This window comes from Barbus barbus (genome assembly GCF_936440315.1).
Source record: "Barbus barbus genome assembly, chromosome: 41".
NCBI lineage: Eukaryota > Metazoa > Chordata > Actinopteri > Cypriniformes > Cyprinidae > Barbus > Barbus barbus.
Window position 1 is genome coordinate 22,046,051 of NC_136719.1, and position 20,660 is coordinate 22,066,710.

Below are 20,660 nucleotides of genomic sequence, written 5' to 3' on the forward strand. Positions count from 1 at the left end.
TCCATCTGTGTCTGGCCTCTATTGTTTGGAAGCACTCAATGCTAAATACTCGTTGTCATAAGTACACCAGCCATCCTATTACAGGACAATAGCCCCAGTGGCACATGGGGCGTCAGAGAGCGGCACTGACATGAATGGATGGGCTTTAATTGTGAGGTTAAAGAGAAGGTGGTGTTCAGTGAAAGGGGTGTTTGTAAGGTGCCATAAACCCTATCGGGGGTGTTTTGTTAGAACAGACAGGCAGCGCCTCAGTTGTCTGCCAGTTTTTGGTGGTCTGCTGATGTGAATTGTGCTACGAGTTTGCTCAATTGCAAACTTTGTTAATGTTAGGGACTCTTTATAGTTGTTTTGTTGATATACTGTGAAAGGGTTCTGTGATCAACAAAACAAACTATAATGGCATTTTGGGAAGATTTACCATGGTGATACTATTATTTTTGGATATGTACTGTTGTAATAAATTGGTGCTCTTTAAAATACCTTCTAATATTATGAATTCGGTAATTATTTGGTACACTACCATTATTACCACAGAAATGATTTTATGTATTGCAATGTAAAGTTCATGTTAATAAAGTACAATTTATTTTAAATGGAAAGGGGTAATGTTTTAAAGATGGACTTTATATTATTTTATTTATTTATTTTATCTCATTTTAAAGTCAATGTGGATCCTAGAGGAGATAAATTTTCTCTATTTGCTTTATGTCTGTGTGTTAGGAGGTGGACCGCGTGGAGCTGCTTCACACTAAGCTGCAGGCGTACACACAGTTCGGTCTGCCCAAGGTTTCTCCTCAGCTCGCCTTCCACCAGGATTCCTGGGAAGAGGAAGAGCCGAACCTGACGCTTGAGGATAGCTGGAGGGAACTGCTGGTGGACCCCGAGGTACCGACACACTGACTGATCTTCTATCATGGGACGATATGCAACCATTTCCATCTATTGATCATTGGAGCAAACACATGTACACATAACCAATTACCCTCAGTTGGCCCATTAACCAATTGTATTTTGCACCCCTGAATCACTGATGAAGGATATTTATCTGTGTATTTTCTGCTTTTTTTCAGAGTCTAAGTCGACGTCAGTTTCAACAGCAAGAGGCGATATGGGAACTGATCCAGACTGAGGCTACATACATCAAGAAACTCGGGGTCATCACTGATGTAAGTTGCTTCAGCCATTTCAATTTCTGTTTGTCAGTACATTTGTCTGTTTCAGAAGATTCAAAGACTTATTAAATTGAAGTTGCTGTTTCTAAATAATTGTCCCCAATGAAACTGGATGCTGATTGTGTTGTTTGTGCAGCTGTTCCTAAGTGGCCTGCTGAATCTTCAGGACAACAGTCTCCTGCTCGAAGTGGAGCCCGCGCGGCTCTTCAGCAACATCCACAACATTGTACATCTGCACTCCACGCTGTGGGTTCAAGTCATGTTTCCGGTGCTGGAGAAAGCGCGAAGCACACATAGCTTGATTGACCCCGCGGACCTGGAGCAGGGGTTCAGTACGGTGAGTTGCACATGAGTAAATCAGCAGACTATGCACTGCATAAATTGTTCTTCCTCTGTATTTTTGTCTTGTCGTTCATTACAAATATCTAAACATATTAAATCAAGATACATTAAGATACAGAGTCTTTCTTTCTGAAAAATGTATGAAGATACTTTATGCTTAAAAGAAACTTACATTAAGGGAAATCAAGTTTATTTTTCTTAACTCACTGGCAGATGTTTATTCTTTCTTTTTAAGCATAAAGTCACTTAATTTGGATATATTTTTCAGAAATATTTTTCAATTACTTGAGAAGCAAAATGACATAAGTCTTGTGTTCTGAAAGAGATGTATCAAAATGAAGTGACTTCATGCTTAAAACAAGAAAAAAAGCAGTGGGGTAAGAAAAAAAACTTTTAAATAAAGCACGTTTATTTTTTAACCTATTGGTAGACATTTTTTTCTTTTATTTTTTAAGCATAAAGTCATTTAATTTGGCAAATAACCCAACTGGTTAATTTTGCTGAAAAATATATAAAAATTAAGTGACTTTACGCTTAAAAAGAGATCTTCCAAGAAACATCTGCCAATGGGGTCTGAAAAATGAAAAATGCTTGTTTTTGTTTTTTTTGTTTCTCAATTGTATTTATATTTAAGAATGTTCAGATACTTGTAAAAAACAAGACAACATACATATTTATATATATATATACAAATATGCATGTCTTAAAAAAAAAAAAATATTATATATATATAGTCATGACCAAAAATATCGGCACCCTTGCAATTCTGTCAGAAAATGCAACACTTCTCTCAGAAAATTGTTCCAATTGCAAATGTTTTGGTATTCACGTCCTTATTGTTTTTGTTTGCACTGCAACAACAAAAAAACAGAGAAGACAAGTCAAACTTGATTAAAATTTCTCACAAAACTCAAAAATGGACTGGACAAAATTATTGGTAATGGCACCTTGTCAAAATTGTAAGACATAATTGCTTTTAGGGCTGTGCGATTAATCGCAATCGCGATTTGAGACGTTGCGATTTGCTAATCGTGCAGCCCCACGCTGTGCTTCTCCCACGTCTCATGGACGAGTTGCACACACGCAGCCTGCCTCGTATTGCTCTTTCATACTCACGGTCTCCTGCCCCATTCTGCTCTGCAAGTCTCTCACGAGCGCATCTGGCAATATGGACGAGGCCTGACGCACGCACACAACCTGTGTCCACTCGCGCCTGGCTCCGCGTTTGAAACGAATGTAAATAACTACTTGGATGAAATTAAACATTCAGCACATTTCCCACTTGTTCTTAAAATCCCAAATACTTAAAAATGTATGAATTAGCCCGTGTAACATGTAATACTTTAATAATTGACTAAACAAATACAGTTCTTTATTTATAAAAAAATAAACAAATCTTTCCTGTGAAATTCAGTAATTCTGTAATAGTAGTAATACCATTATAATCTTCCCTGCAGACAGAACCCCTCCCAAAACACAATAGAAAATGTAATGGATTTAAGGGTTATATGGGAATTGTATTGGTTTTAATGTAAACTATAATGGTGTCTACTGGTATTTAATGCATTCTATTGGTGGGATTTAATCAAAGTCTCGTTATATAGTCTTTGATGTAATCTAGCAGATGGCAATCAATAGAACAACAGTAATTTCTATTGGAATAATGCCTAAAACAAAAAGGAATTTTGTATTGGTTTTTATGGAAATTATAAGAATTTCTGTGATGGTTTCTATTGTTTTTTTTGTTTTTTTTTTGTTTTTTTTTCAGCAGGGTAACGATACTCATACTGTCCTGTACATTATTGACAATATTGAGCTGAATCTTGACTTTACAAATTTAAAATCGCAAATCAAATTACAATTGCAATATCTGTCAAAAAAATCACAATTAGATATTTTCCCCAAATCGCACGGCCCTAATTGCTTTTCAAGCATGTGATGCTCATGTAATTTGTATTTAGACACACCTGTGGCAACTAACAGGTGTGGGCAATATAGTAATCACACTTGCAACCAGTTAAAATGGAGAAAAGTTGACTCAACCTTTGTGTTGTGTGTCATACTGAGCATGGAGAAAAGATAGAAGTGTAAAGAGTTGTCTGTGGATTTGAGAGAAAAAATTGTGGAAAAACATGGACAATCTCAAGGCTACAAGTCCATCTTCAGGGATCTTAATGTTCCTGTGTCCACTGTGCGCAATATCCTCAAGAGGTTTACAGCCCATGGCACTGTATCTAACCTCCCTGGATGTGGACAGAAGAGCAAAATTAATGAAAAATTACAACAAAGGATTGTTCGAATGGTGGATAAAGACCCAGGAGGACACCACTGCTGACACAAAGGCATAAAAAAGCAAGACTGGAGTTTGCCAAAACTTATGTGACAACCACAATCCTTCTGGGAGAACGTATACTGTGGACAGATGAGACAAAAGTACAGCTTTTTGGTAAAGGACATCATGGCACTGTTTACAGAAAAAGAAAAGAGGCCTTCAAAGAAAAGAACACAGTCAAACATGGTGGAGGTTCAAATATGTTTTGGGGTTGCTTTGCTGCTTCTGGCACTGGATGCCTTGACTGTGTGAACGGTATCATGAAATCTGATGATTACCAAAGAGTTTTGGGGCACAACGCGCAGCGCCAGTGTCAGAAAACTGCGTCTCCACCAGAGGTCATGGGTCTTGCAACAGGACAATGACCCGAAACACACTTCAAAAAGCACTCAGAAATGGTTACAAACAAAGCGCAGGAGAGTTCTGAAATGGCCAGCAATGAGTCCAGATCTGAATCCCATAGAACACCTGTGGAGAGATCTCAAAACAGCAGTTGGGAGAAGGCATCCTTCAAGTCTGAATGACCTGGAGCAGTTTGCAAAAGAAGAGTGGTCCAAAATTCCAGTAGAGAGGTGTAAGAAACTCATTCATAGTTACAGGAAGTTATTGATTTCAGTTATTTTTTCCAAAGGGGGTGCTACCAAATATTAAGTTAAGGGTGCCAATAATTTTGTCCAGTGCATTTTTTGGGTTCTGCGTGGAATTGTATCAGATTTGAGTTCTCTTCTGTTTTTTTGTGTTGTTCCAATGCATGCATAAATAAATATGTGAATACCAAAACATTTGCAACTGCAACAATTTTCTGAGAGAAGGGTTGCATTTTCTGGCAGAATTGCAAGGGTGCTGATATTTTTGGCCATGACTGTATATTTATTTGTGTACAAACATCTGTTAAACATCTTCAAAACCGTAGTTTTACATACATTACAACGCATTATGTCACAAAAACATCTGCTGAAATTTTTCAAACACTTTGGATAGACACGAGACATTTAGATAAGTGGAATAGATACAGGCTGGTTGTAAACCGGTTTATCTTCTGGTCGAGAGGTTAAAAGTGTCTTGTTTGTATGGATAGTTTGCATCCAGGTTCCAGCCGTATATGCAGTACTGTATGGAGGAGGAGAGCTGTATGGAATACATGCGTTCGCTGCTGAGAGACAACGAACTCTTCAAGATCTACATCACGGTGAGGAGCTTGCTACTAAACAGATAATATAGTAAAAGTAGTAAAACCGAACAAAACAGCAAAATAAAGTGTAAAAAAGCGCTTTTTTTTTTCTCCCTTTTGATTTAAATTTAGTTTGTACTCATTGAATCTTTTATCATAACAGTGGGCAGAAACGAATAAACAGTGTAACCGTCTGAAGCTAGCGGACATGCTAGCCAAACCGCACCAGAGACTAACCAAGTACCCTCTGCTCCTGAAGACCATCCTGAAGAAAACTGATGACCAGACCTCCAAAGATGCGCTCAACAACATGGTTAGACACTTCGCAGGCTATAACTCACAGAGGCCCGGTTATCATTTTTCAGTGTGTTCATCAAATGTGCTAAATGCTTGTATATGTTTTCAGGTGGCGTGTGTGGAGAGCTTCATTAACCGTGTAGACTCTCAGATGCGTCAGAAGCAGGAGAAGGAGCAACTGGCTGCCATTTCTGCTCGAGTGGAGTCTTACGAGGCTGTGGAGGGAGCTAGTGAGGAGGTGGAGAGGGTAAGAATAGAAAAGAAAAGACACATCACTGCAGTACAGTATTATGTACTTCATAGAAATGTATTGTTTCGTTGTAATTTCTTCTTCGGATTTGGTTTAAGCAGGCTATGATTTATGTGGCAGGCAGTTCATTTATGTGTTGTTTACCTCTTCAGTGTTCCCTCATTTCTTCTTGATGTATGTCTACAGGCTCTAAAGGAGTTCAACCGAATTGACCTGACAGCACCGATGATTGACACTTCACCAGAAGCGACCAGGCAACTGCACCTGGAGGGGGCGTTCCGCATGAAAGAGGGCAAAGACAGCAGGGTTAGTTCAGATTTCAGATGCATTTGGAAATATTAGCAATGTAGTTGTTTTAAAATCATTAATGGTAGCCACTGTCCTTAAAGGGGTAGTCCACACAGAAATGAAATTCCAAGTTTTCTTCAGTGGTAGACAAAAGAAGATATTTTGAAGAATGTTGGTACAACATTCTTCAAAATATCTTCTTTTGTGTTCAGCAGAAGAAACGAGGTTTTAAATGATGTGAGGGCAAGTAAATGACAGGAAATATCCCTTTTAAGAATCCTCAAAGCTTTAATGCTGCGTGTGAGTATTGTAGTTTATCATGTTTTACATGTATCTGTTTTTTCTTGTGTAGATGGATGTTTACTGCTTCCTTTTCACTGATCTGCTGCTGATCACTAAACCAGTGAAGCGTTTAGAGAAGGTGAAAGTGATCCGACAGCCTCTCCTCCTGCATAATGTGGTGTGCAGAGAGCTCAAAGACACAGGTGAGGAGGAAACATTTAACCATGTTATACATTTAATATGACAAAGGAGGTTAACCAAGCAGTTCTTTACTTTTCCTGTCTTAGGCTCGTTTGTTCTCATCTACCTCAATGAGTACAAGAGCGCTGTGGCTGCCTACTCTTTCCAGGCCAACAGCGCCACCCAGGGGAAAAGTTGGACTGATGCAATTTGCAAAATCCAGGTAAAATCATACTGGTCCATTATTACCAATAATGATCTCTTTGACATTTCTGATATTATAAATCATTTGAAGTGTTCTCTCGGTAGAGAAGTTTGCAGATTTAGCTAACTTGTAAATGCATTTTAGAATCAGCTGCAGCGGTTGCGGTCAGAGGAAGCTCGCAGACAGAAGGCTTGTCTGAAGAAAAGACTTCAGGAAGATCAAGAGGAAGATGAGGACAGCTGTAACTCCACAGCTAGTTCACCTCAATTTAGACACAAAGATCAGAGCAACAGGTATTTTATTTATTATTTTAATTTAATTAATAAAGATTACTATAAAAGATGAATAACTGCCATATTATATGGTCTAATTTAATCATCATATATTTATGGTCTTATATTATAAATTTAAATTAATTCTGTAAACCTGCTTTGGAACAACCTAATTAAACAAAGTGAATATCAAAGTTGACTAACTGATAGTGTTATAAAATAGAAATGAAAAGTTGTATTTAAATAAAATTAAGAAAACGAATAAAAATTAATTAATTATAAATTGCAATTAATAAAAAAAAAATCTACAAAATTATGATATTATATAATTTACCATTTTTTCCTTTTTCTGTGTTCCTGTCTAATTAATACATGCATTATATTATGTTATAATAACTACCTTTGTTTTCTAGTTTCTTTTTTCTAATTAATGCATTTTTTTTTTTTTTTTACAAAAAAATTGGATTAAAAATCAGTTGACCTGCTGGGCATTTAGTTTTATGATAAATTCACATTATTGTTTCTCTGTCTCAGCCAATCAGATGGCTCCACAGAAACCCTGTCAGTGATGGATATGGATGAGTCTGGATCATCTTTGGATCCTTCTACTCTTCAGTCTGACCTAGGTGGGCATTCAGACCAGGATGCCGGTCTGTCCCAACACCTTGACTCTGGCGTCCCACAGCGCGACTTTGAGCCCCATCTGGACAGTCAGGAGGGCTCAGACCTGGACCCACAGTGCCGTTCCATGTCCATGGACAGTGCTTATGGGACCCTCTCACCAGAGTCCATGGTGGAAACCCAGAGTCGAGTGGCCCCGGTAGAGGAAGACGACTCTGAGGACGACAAGGAGACGACGGGCAACGAGGGAGAAGATGAAGAGCAAGAAAATGCAGAAGAGGAAGACGATGAGGAAGACAAAAGCTCATTCGGATCTCAGAACTCAGTGGCACTTTCTCTAAAGCCCAGGCGCCGGCCGCCCGTCCAGTGTCGCCTGCCGTTTTTAGAGAGACTCGCCATCAAATCCCGCTCCGAGGACAACCTGCTGTCCACAGTTCACCATGAAAAAAGTAATCACGGTGTGGCCAGGGCAGCCACGGAGCGCACAGGAAGTCGGCACACATGGGAACAGAGGGTTAAATATTTAGAAGCACCGCTCAGCAGGAGCCTGACGGAGCTCAACGCTGCTGAATCGGACGAGGGTCTCCCGACGGATGCAGAGACGGCCGAAAGCCACAGTCTCACATGCAGCTTGCCCTCGGGGATGCTTTTGGATACATTGAGACGAGCCAAAATTGCACATGAGGCTGGTAGCAACCAGATTCCCTGCAGTGCGTCAGATGGGGAGCTCTCGCCCCCTAGTGGCCTGGAGGGAATGGGCCGCTGTAAGAGACCCCAGCAGCACAAACAACTCACACTGGCCCAACTCTACAGGATACGCACCGCACTGGTGCTCAACTCAACGCTCACCGCCTCGTAAGTGTCATGTTTGTGATTGCATGTGTATTTTCCATCTTGTGCTTTTACAGAAATTTTGCAGAAATTAAAAATCATATGCAGAACAATTTATTTCTTAAGCTATTTGTGATGTTTTGGTTGTTGTTTTTTTTATTGTGTACAGTAACTAAGATATAGGGAGACAAAAGGAGTAAAACAATTTAATATATATTTCTTGTTTAAAAAAAAATTAAGTAAATTAAATAATTTTTTTATATTCTTTATTTTAAATAAAATTATAACAAATTTTATTTAAATAGTTGTCATTTTATTTTTTTAATTTAATGAAATGCATCTGTATATTTTTATCTTATGTAATTGGCAATTAATCAACCATTATTTTTGTATATATATATATATATGTATGTGTATATGTATATATGTGTATATATATGTGTATATGTATGTGTATATATATATGTATGTTATAATATATTTAAACTGTTATTATTCGAAAAACATTACACCATATAAGATGGTAGTTATTAATATTATATTGTAAATTTATATAGTAAAAAAGAAAAATAGTTATAAAAAATGCAATAGATAGATAAATTGATATTTTGGTGCCAGGATACTTTTATTTATTTGTTTTTATCACTTAATTACTTATATAAGAGGCTTTGGAATTAATTTATTATAGGCCTGCAAAATGATTAATCGCAATGAATCGCATTCAAAATATGTTTGTTTACATACTTTATATGATTATGTATAAATACACACATTTTTATTTAATTAATCACATTTATGTAATTTATATTATATATATAAATAAAAACTAATTAATATGTACATGTATGTGGCAGTCACGTGACGTGCTCATGAACCTAGTCGCACTCGAGTAGAGCTCCGTACGTTTGGCCTCTTTGTGCTGAAGTTGTATTCATTGTTGGTGCTTTACCTGATGGCATGCAGTCGTAAACAGCAGGAGTTGTCTGCGTCTGGTTGGATTGCCTGAAGATTCAGAAAAGGACGACCATATGGACTTTTTGAAAAGATCGCTACCGACGTGGCTCCTGTCTCTGGCAGGCAAAGAGATTGAAGTGCAGCAAGCGCATCCCTTGTACACAAGGCTCTCCTCAGATCGCGCTAAACCACATATTTTCATCTTTAAACTGCTGCGGTACACGGACAGGGAGCTCATTCTGCGGGCCGCCAGACTTCATGCCCCGGTGAAAACTTCCGACGGAGCAACGTTGTCTGTCTTTCCAGATTTTTCTCCGGTCACCGCAAAAAGAAGTGCATTTGCACCAATTCAGGAGATGAGAGACGCTGGCATCCAGTATTTTCTCCTTTATCCTGCAAAGCTGAAGGTCATTCTCAATCAAGGTGAACCTAAAATGCTACATGCCTCAGAAGAAGCAGGAGATTTTCCTCAAACACTTTGGAATACAGTTAAAGGATTTATAAGGAATAACTCAATTTCATATGCCTCTTTCCTTCAGAAAAACAGACACAAAAACATAGTTGAACTGGAATCACAGGTCCAGAATCTGACTAGAGATAATCAGAGTTGTTTCTCAGACAATACACTCAGTAAAATCATGATCCGAACTCAATTCATTGCTGAGATCCAGGGCAGAATTCCTGATTCAAAGATCCAGGCAGAATTACTATTTTCAAGGGAGTAGACCAAGCCACCTTTTAGCCCTAAGATTACGCAACAATGAAAAGTTTGCTAATATTTCAGCTGTGAAATCCCAATCTGGGCTCATTATGACAGACCCAAAAGACATTACTATCGCCTTTCACTCTTTTTACTCTAACCTCTATACTACTTCCGCTGATGGTGACCCTGACTCTTTTCCATCTTTTCTGTCCAACCTTGATTTACCTAGGCTATCAGATTCAGATTGGGAATACCTGGCTGAACCGATCTCTCTTCAGGAGCTGGAGTCAGCAACTCGATCTATGAACAAGGGGAGATCCCCAGGCATAGATGGCATTCCAATCGAATTGTATACTACTTTTTGGTCGGATTTAGGCCCCCTCATGTTAGATATGATAAATGTTTTCAGTTACTCAAGGCTCATTTCACCCATCCATTAATATAGCTGTTATTTCTGTCGTTAAAAAAAAGATGAAGATCCGACTTCCTATTCTAGTTACCGGACACTTTCTTTGATGGGGACTGATGTTAAATTAAATGCTAAACTACTATCTCTTCATCTAGAGAAATTTATGAATTGGCTAGTTCATCACGACCAAACGGGATTCATTAAATCTCGCTCAGCTTCGGATAACTTACGCAGGCTATATCATATTATTAATTCAAAGAATAGTTTGTCCTCTCCTTGCGCAGTGTTATCTCTAGATGCGATGAAAGCTTTTGACTAGCTAGAATGGAACTATTTATGGGCGTTTCTACAGCATCTGGGTCTAGGATCGAGTGTCATAAATATGATAAAAGTTCTGTATGCCAATCCAGCAGCCACTGTTCTCACAGGAGCTGTTCGCTCTAACCCATTCTTTATACATCGAGGTACTCGTCATGGTTGCCCACTTTCTCCTCTGTTATTTGCCCTATCCTTGGAACCCTTAGCTCAAGCGGTCCGACAATCTGAAACTATTTCTCCCATAAATATATACGGAATACTCATCATATTTCTTTGTTTGCTGATGATATCTTATTGTTTTTGGAGAAGCCGTCGCATTCTATTCCTCGTGCTGAATTTATTTGACCATTTTGGATCTCTCCGGGTTTAAAATTAATTGGAGTAAGTCATGATTACTTCCCCTCAATTCTAAAATTGATTCCATGTCCCTTTCTATATGTATTCAATTGGTTCAAAACTTTAAGTACTTGGGGATAGATGTTTTTCCTTCCCTGCAGGTAATCGTCTCAAAAAACTATAATGTATTCCAGCCAAAGTATCCTCAGATTTGGTAAATTGGTCTCGTCTTCCTACTTCTTTTCAGGCCCGTATATCGGTGATTAAAATGAATGTTCTCCCACTTATCAATTTCTTTTCTTCCATGATTCCTCTCGCTCCACCGGTTGGCTACTGGAACAAACTAGATGCATGTGTTTCACGGTATATATGGGATGGGAAACGTCCTCGTATTAAACTGACTACCTTACAACGATGTAGATTACATGGAGGTCTTTCTTTCCCTAATTTTAGACTGTATGCTTTTTCCCTCTGCCCTTTAGCAGTTTGGTTTGATCCTGACGCTTCTGTATCTTTGAGAGCAACTGAGGAATCTATTGTTTATCCGTATAAATTGATGCATCTTGTTTTTTCGGGAGTTCCACAGTATAAATTAGGCAGTATAAATCTCGGTTTGGTCCCATTGTAACCCACCTCCTCTCCACGTTGGAGGGATGTTGAAAGATGTTCACAACTAGCTACAAAATGGCATAGGCATTCGCCTATTTTCCACAATAATAACCTTTCGTCAGGCAGTACTCCATTTCATTGTCCACAATGGACTCATAGTAAAGTAAACACTCTAGGAGATATCTATGATGATAGTGGTTTAAAATCCTTCCAGAATCTTAAAACTGAATATAAGCTTATGTACACTGAACAAAATTATAAACGCAACACCTTTGTTTTTGCCCCCATTTTTCATGAGCTGAACTGAAAGATATAAGACTTTTTCTATGTACACAAAAGGTCTACTTCTCTGAAGAAATGTTAACAAATCTGTCTAAATCTGTGTTAGTGAGCACTTCTCCTTTGCCGAGATAATCCATCCACCTCACAGGTGTGGCATATCAAGATGCTGATTAGACAGCATGATTATTGCACAGGTGTGCCTTAGGCTGGCCACAATAAAAGGCCACTCTAAAATGTGCGGTTTTACTGTATTGGGGGGGTCCGAAAACCAATTAGTATCTGGTGTGACCACCATTTGCCTCACGCAGTGCAACACATCTCCTTCGCATAGAGTTGATCAGGTTGTTGATTGTGGCCTGTGAAATGTTGGTCCACTCCTCTTCATTGGCTGTGCGAAGTTGCTGGAAATTGGCAGGAATTGAAACACGCTGTCGTATACGCTGATCCAGAGCATCCCAAACATGCTCAATTGGTGACATGTCCGGTGAATATACTGGCCATGCAAGAACTGGGATTTTTTCAGCTTCCAGGAATTGTGTACAGATCCTTGCAACATGGGGCTGTGCATTATCCCTGTACATACAATCCCTACACTGCATTCCTATTTTATATTCTGTATATACTCTGCTCAATACTGTATATAGCAATTCCACTGTATATTCTGTAAATCATATCTTCACTTACTCTGCACTTATATGTATATAAAACACTATATTCTTGCACTTCTGGTTAGATGCTAACTGCATTTCATTAGCTCTGTACTTGTACTCTGCATAAATGACAATAAAGTTGAATCTAATCTAATCTAATCTAATTATCATGCTGCAAGATGAGGCGATGGTCGTGGATGAATGGCACAACAATGGGCCTCAGGATCTCATCACGGTATCTCTGTGTATTCAAAATGTCATCAATAAAATGCACCTGTGTTCGTTGTCCATAACATACGCCTGCCCATACCATAACCCCACCGCCACCATGGGCCACTCGATCCACAACGTTGACATCAGCAAACCACTCACCCACACAACGCCATACACGCTGTCTGCCATCTGCCCTGTACAGTGAAAACCGGGATTCATCTGTGAAGAGAACACCTCTCCAAAGTGCCAGACGCCATCGAATGTGAGCATTTGCCCACTCAAGTCGATTACGACGACGAACTGCAGACAGGTCGAGACCCCGATGAGGACGACAAGCATGCAGATGAGCTTCCCTGAGATGGTTTCTGACAGTTTGTGCAGAAATTCTTTGGTTATGCAAACCGATTGTTGCAGCAGATGTCCGGGTGGCTGTCTCAGACGATCTTGGAGGTGAAGATGCTGGATGTGGAGGTCCTGGGCTGGTGTGGTTACACGTGGTCTACGGTTGTGAGGCCGGTTGTATATACTGCCAAAGTCTCTGAAACACCTTTGGAGACGGCTTATGGTAGAGAAATGAACATTCAATTCACAGGCAACAGCTCTGGTGGACATTCCTGCAGTCAGCATTCTAATTGCACGCTCCCTCAAAATTTGCGACATCTGTGGCATTGTGCTGTGTGATAAAACTGCACATTTTAGAGTGGCCTTTTATTGTGGCCAGCCTAAGGCACACCTGTGCAATAATCTTGGATTATCTCGGCAAAGGATAAGTGCTCACTAACACAGATTTAGACAGATTTGTGAACAATATTTCAGAGAAATAGGCCTTTTGTGTACATAGAAAAAGACTTAGATCGTTGAGTTCAGCTTATGAAAATATGGGGGTGCCTTGGAACTCTCAACTGCCTGTTCACCCAAACTGTGCGCAAACTAATCCTTCCTTCTGAGGAATCTCCCTCCTCTGCTTCAGTCATCTATCTCTTTCTTCTTGAGCATTCATACAAACCTTTTATCTCTTACTACTGTTTGGGCTAAGGATCTTAATGTGCATGTTATATTTTCCGATCAGGTATGGGGTACGTTTAAATTGTCTTCTAAAAACCCTAATCACTAAATGATTCATTGGAAATTGCTGCATAGGATTTACTTGACTCCAATGAAACGTTTTTATATGAATCTGTCATCATCTCCTAAGTGTAATCTCTGTTCCCAAGGAGTTTTAGGCACGTTGTTTTGGGAGTGTCCCTCTCTCTCACCTTTTTGGACTCAGCTCTCACTGGACCTATCATATTTGTTGGGTACTGAGATATGTTTGATTCCGCACCATTTTTTCATGAATGACTTTTGGGACTTCAGACGAACCTGGACTGTGTGTTTGTTGGACATTATCTCGATGGAACTCTCTACTTCTCGTATACATGGATCTGACGTGAAAACTGTTAATTCATGGCATTCAGCTTTTAATGTTGTCGTCTTTTCTAAAATCTTTGTGTAAATAATTTTGTTGTTTGTTTATCTATTAATATTATTTAATATATATATATATTTTTTAAGTCTACAAGAGGGTGAGATGGGTTGGGGTGGGTTCTAAATTTGTACAGCTGCTTTTTGTTTTGTACTACTGTTCCACAGAATAAAATTCAATAAACAGTCGTTAACAAAAAAATATGTGCATGTATGTGTGTATTTATATATACATAATTATACACAGTACGTAAACAAACTTTTATTTTGCAGTTTTGCAACCCTAATTTATAAAAAAAAAAAAAAAAATCTCTAGCCTCTTTTCCAGCACTTCCTCCTCCTGCCCTCAGATGAATTGTTATTTTTGGATTGACACCTAAACATTTTGTTGCGACAAACTTGTGCTGTGAAAAAGTTTTCTGACTCTTGTCATCCTCTTTCTCCTCAGAGAAGTGTAGCATCTTCCTGGCACAGAGGTTTTGGGGATGGCGTTGAGAGACTGAATTCTGCGGGACACAAATGCACTCTACCCAGTGAGCTCTCCGGCTGCCCTCTCGCTCCCTCTCCCGGTCAGATGGATTCCTCAGTATGTAGCTTTCCTGTCGTTTCTCTGCGGGAGGGACGTCCGCAGACTCATTAATTCCTTGCACTTTGTAAAACACAACTAACTTCTTAAGAGGTCAAAGCTTTCAGTGAGAGAGGGCTATTATCAGAACGATAACCTAATATACAAAATGATCAAAGAAAAAGTGTGACCGAAGCCCTTACCGTGGGATGTCTGAGGTTTCAACGGGTCACATGATGCGGAGAAGTGGAAATGAGAATATGAGAATAAAACACCACATCTTGAATTCCATAATCACCCTGTTTGCTTTCTGAGTATTTCTGTGCTGACAAAGAGGATGCAAGTGATTCATGTTAACTGCACTATGTGACTGTGTGTGTGTGTGTGTGTGTGTGTGTGTGTGTGTGTGTGTGTGTGTGTGTGTGTGTGCAAATTCACGCACATTTGTGTATGACTGAGTGAGTTCTAGATCTCGACCTTAACCAAATCACTGTTTGACTTCAGATAACTTGAGTAGCCACTATGGCACATTACGCATTACTTTAGGACCAGTGTTATGTTCATATGACAGGAATATTTCTGTCATGCAACTGCTTATACTATTAAATCTTTGGGTTGACGCTTATATAAGTTAAACATGAGCACATCGAACCCCCTTACTGTATATTGTGTTGTGTGAGAAGTTGGATTCATAAATGCATAAATAATATCTGAAATGCTTCAGCAGATGCGGTATTAAAGGCAAACAGACTGAAAAAAACAGTGTATTTGGGTTTATAACGTTTAAGGATTCAGGAATCGTCGCCTGACATTAGATGAGCACTTATTAGAGGTCATCTGACACTGAATAGGGTGTTTGGTTTAAGTGGAAGCTCATGTTAGTTTTCAAACATTAACATGTATTGATGATGATTTGTTGTTTTTTTGTAATCTTTTGATTTTGCCGTTACTGCTGTTACCCAAAAGGTTGAACTGAAACTGGCTGGTGCTTTACTAAACCAAGTCCTTCTAAGCTCCCTTTTTGAAAGAAAGAAAGAAACACCCTGCCCAAAGTAAATATGGTGTATTATATGTTTACTTATTAGGCTTTTTGTGTTTGTCGTATTTATTGAGCTTGCATTGTTTTATATATATAAAATATGGTCTATAATAGTATCATTTCACGTCACGGTTGTATTTTTTGTTTCATTTGTTTTGTTGTCTTAATTTGTTCATTGTCATTTGTTGAATTAATTCTGAAATCTGCTAAGAACCAAAATAACCTTGTTTTCCCATGTTAGGGAGTGTTCCTTAAATGTCTTTCAAAATAAAAGACATCTTTCAGTATTCATGAAGTTTGATGTGACTTTTTAGTGACCTCTGGATGGATAGATAGATAGCTAAACATTAAAAATAATAAAAAAAGTCGAAATGTTCAAATGAATAGTGCTTTTGACAAATTTGTTTTAAGAAATTTGGAGTAACTGACATGTTAACCTCTTATTCACCAAATATTTGTGCGTGTGTGTTTAGGTAAAATATGCTTCTAAAACGTGGTTCTGATGCAAAAAGCCACATATTAACAAAAATAAACAATGTAATGGGTAATAGGAACAATATATGATCAAAATAATATTTTATACTATACATTTTATAAACTGATTCGTTATACGCCTGGGCATCTAATAGATTGAAAACCCCTGTCCTAGTATGGCAAGCCGTTTTGACTTTTATTCATTCTCAGGACATGAATTCTTGATATCAACAATTCACTTTTTACTAGTTAAAATGCTAATTCTTATGTGTATAGAGTCATAAGTCACTTTGGATAAAAGCGTCTGCTAAATGACTAAAAGTAAGGAGTGTAAAGACCATCGACTCTACCGTGCGACTCCACCGGGTTGGGACACTGGCAAAGGATATAAGTATCGCTTTTTATTTTTATTTTATTATTATTATTTTTTCTTTATATGTTTACTGTTGAACTGTTGTTGTATGCATTTGTCAATTTTATTTTATTTCTGTATTTTCTTAAATGGGTGTGTATAGAGTATTTACAGAGTGTTAACTTTGTTTTACTTATTTGTAAGTCGACTAAAAGTAAAGTAAAAGTAACATTGTTACTAGTAGAACTCTAATGCCTGATATCAAGAATTAACATTTTAACTAGTAAAAACTGAATTGTTGAAATCAAGAATTCATATCCTGAGAATGAATAAAAGTCAAAACGGCTTGCCATATGCTATAGTCCTAGTGCACCCTAAACTTTCCGACTAAAGTAATTCCTCACTATGAGCACTAGAGGGAACTACCGAGTCAGGAAAGCTAATGTTACTTTAGCTGTCAATGTAATATTTCTCACTCAATTTCACAGTATATATAGTTATAATAACTTTCTAAACTTACTCATCTCAGTGTTACAGAGTCTCAGCAGCCAGACAGTCAAACATTAGAAAGTGTAATCTAGAAAGATCTAATATGAGGCTGTATAAACAGTCCATCTAAACAGTTACTTCCACTGATCTAAATTCAGCTACAACTGCTAAATCTGTTGAGCACTGACTATACAGCATGTTGACAGTATATGTAATCAGACACAGAATGGCTTTGATTCATCATACAGCAGATGTCTGTCTCAGTGAATATGTTTTATAGAAACATAAACACAAGATGAGATGCTCGGCTGTGTATTTACATGTGGCGGATGTTACATGTGGCGTACATGGCCTCCTCTTACATTTACTCCCAAACACTTTCAACAGATGAATTATGTATCTTATCACTCTCATCAGATGAATTATGTATCTTATCAGTCAGGTTTTTGACATTCATGCAGTCGGTTGTTTCTGGGTTGGCCTAAACTCATTCACCCTCTGTGCACGGCCGCGGTTGGCATTCTGTGATGTGTGCGGGCCAAGGTGTATTTACAGGTTATTATATCAGCTAATAGGTGGATTACAGCATGTTGACTCCACACAAGACCCTAATCCTCATGGAAAAGGCAACGTTCTGGCCCATGGGATTTTCTGCATTAATCCCATCCTAGATCTGCCGGATCCAGCCCCAACCTCCCCCTGATTCCCACATCTGGCCTTCTAGGGCTTATCAATGTAATCCTCCATTTTAGAAGTAGTTTATTATGCTTCACCGCTGATACACTGGACTTTAATTATAAAAATGCAGCTTTACGCTGTGACCAAAAGTAATTACACAACCTGAGTCGATTAGCTGCTCTGTGTGTGTGTGTGTGTACCTCATACAGTATCATGGTAGTGATTTTCTATGTTATATATATATATATATACACACACACACACACACACACACACACATATATATATATATATATATATATATATATATACGTACACACACACAGTATATGAATGCACAGAAATGAATGCATTACTCAGCAAGGATGCACTAATTTGATAAACAGTGACATTCAAATTTTGTAATAATGTTACAAAAGATTTAAATTTTAATAAATCCCGTTCTTCTGGACTTTCTGTTCATCAAAGAATCGTGGGCAAAAAGTGAATCATGGTTTCCACAAAAAAATATCAGGGTTAAAACCATGGAAAAATGTAATTACTTGTTGAAATAAAGCAAATATTATTTCAAATGAACTAAAATGTAAAAGAAAAAAAACTTTTAGTTTAGTTTAGTTGAACTTTTACTCAAATAACAAATGCTAAAACTCAAATAGTAAAATAAAATAAAAATAAAATCAATAATGCAAATGACAAAACACAACAAAATTATTAAAACTTTAACCTAAATATTTACATTTTGATCATATTTTAAATTTTGAGAAGTGACAGTAAAGTTTAGTATTAATGTTACAAAAGATTTAAATTAAAAATTAATTTTAAATAATCATTAACTGAAATAAAATAAAGTTTATTTCAGCTAGTTGCAAGACAAAATCAAACAAAAAATTATGTATATATATATATATATATATATAGATATATATATATAAATGTTATTATTATTATTCTACTTATGCCTCTAAAATACGCAGTTCTGATGCAGAAGGCCACATATTAATATATATATATATATATATATATATATATATGAAAACTCAATACATAAATTGATGTAAAGATTTTTCTTCAATTATTTAGATTATTTTGACTGACACTGTACTGTACGTCTGTCACCAGGTCAGACACAAACGATCAAGAACTCCTGCTTCTCCTTGTGACAGATGTCATAAAGCATCCTGTAAAAATGGTCTGATTAACAACAGGGCACTTTGGCAAATCCAGATTACGAGAGCACTTTCCTTTATTAAACGTGGCAATCCTAGCACTCTCTGCAGCTCTGGGATTAAGAGCAGGTAGACGCCATTGTCTGTCGAAACAATCCCTCTGTAAGCCTGCCGGTGTGTCTGCTCTCTTGACGTGTTAGTGTGAACACCGTTCTCTGAGTTCTCTTTAATCAACATCATCCTCTTTAGAGGCCGAGGTGATTGGATTTAGGTTGTGTTTGTATGAGAAAGAGGAATGGGAATGAGAGCTGAGGTATGTTTACTAGGCTGTGCGACAAGCCCCGGCCATATGGACAGACTCACATGAGAACAGCTGATTGACCTTTATATTGTCACTAAAGCTGCCAAGCAACATCTGGCATCATTAGGCACAGTGGTTTTTATCAGGTTAACATGGAATATTGTGTACAGATCCAAAGAGGAGACATGGAAATCTCTCCACACATCAGACAGAGAAACAGTTTTTATTACTGTTATTATTATTATTTTATTTCACTGTCCTCATTATTTGTTACCACAAATAAAATACAATATTAATATAAAATATTAATATTAAACATAAATAATAAAAGCAGCACAAATAATTAATAAAAGGTTTATAATTTATAAAGGAACCAAATCAGAATTCTCTGGTGTTTATTTGTTTTTATGAATTACTTTTATATTCTCATTCTTATTCTTGATTGATTTATTAATTAATTGTCATTTTTGTTGCCACAAATAATACAATTATAATAATGTTCACAAAATTCACATGCTAAAAGAAAGCAAATTAGAATTTTCTGGTGTTTTTTTTTTATTATTGTTATGAATTACTTCTATATTCCCATTTTTATTTCTACTCATATTCTTATTTTACTTATAATAATTTTTATTATTTCATTATCATAAATATTTGTTACAATAAACAAACAAACCACAAAAATGTATTCTTTGTAATAATAATATAATAATAATAATAATAATAAGCTCGAAGGATCATTTTTTAATACTTTTAGGTGGTGAGGATGACAGTGATTAATAATAATATGGGTATTTTTATTATAATAATTATTTTTTTATTTAGTTTTTGTGATTATTTGCCACCACAAATAATAAATATATAAACAATAAAAAGCATCACCAATGATTATTCATAATAAGGTTCATTTAATTCATAAGGAACCATGCATGCCTGAGTTTTTTTGTTGTTGTTGTTTTTTTTATTACTTCTGCTTGGCTTAATATTTAAGCTGTTTTTCTGTTCTGATTCTGTCCCATTAGACATAACATATGCCTGTGAGCTCATAATCATTACTTAGGTGTTTTGAAAAATGAAAGTGACCATAAGGCACAGTTTATAAAAACAACTTTACAGAGATTACTGTTATTGTATCAGCCTTAAAGAGCTTATTGTCTTTCCAGTATTGTATTTTTGAGGGGGTTAATGCACATGAAAATGAAATGACAAGCATATTCCTTAATTAAATGGAAATCCATTTGGAAATGCCAGACACTGCTAGGTAGAGTTGTGATGTAAACGGGTTGCATTTACCACCATTTTTGCAATTAATCTGGTGAACTGTAGTTCATACCTTCAGATTACTAGATGTCAAATCCCTGAAGCCAAAGTAAAAGATAACATGAAATATTAAAGACCACAGGTGTCTTTTTTTT

The 20,660-nt window shown here is 37.2% G+C and overlaps 1 protein-coding gene across 3 annotated transcripts in view; it reads left to right on the forward strand.

Annotated features, from left to right (window-relative positions):
- LOC306860646 (pleckstrin homology domain-containing family G member 5-like) overlaps positions 1–16,072 on the forward strand; it is a gene marked incomplete at its 3' end in the record, with an annotated part of 81,813 nt that extends 65,741 nt beyond the window's left edge. For 2 of the 3 annotated variants that reach the window (XM_079402451.1, XM_079402453.1), the window contains 12 exons: positions 721–885; positions 1,071–1,166; positions 1,309–1,509; positions 4,925–5,035; positions 5,181–5,330; positions 5,424–5,561; positions 5,751–5,870; positions 6,205–6,337; positions 6,422–6,537; positions 6,664–6,812; positions 7,326–8,267; positions 14,630–16,072. In XM_079402451.1, coding sequence (XP_079258577.1) covers positions 721–885; positions 1,071–1,166; positions 1,309–1,509; positions 4,925–5,035; positions 5,181–5,330; positions 5,424–5,561; positions 5,751–5,870; positions 6,205–6,337; positions 6,422–6,537; positions 6,664–6,812; positions 7,326–8,267; positions 14,630–14,639 — 2,331 coding nt within the window. Of the gene's footprint in view, positions 1–720; positions 886–1,070; positions 1,167–1,308; positions 1,510–4,924; positions 5,036–5,180; positions 5,331–5,423; positions 5,562–5,750; positions 5,871–6,204; positions 6,338–6,421; positions 6,538–6,663; positions 6,813–7,325; positions 8,272–14,629 lie in introns of those variants that run through there. The other variant, XM_079402452.1, reaches the window with a different exon arrangement.
- Between the last annotated feature and the right edge of the window lie 4,588 nt (positions 16,073–20,660).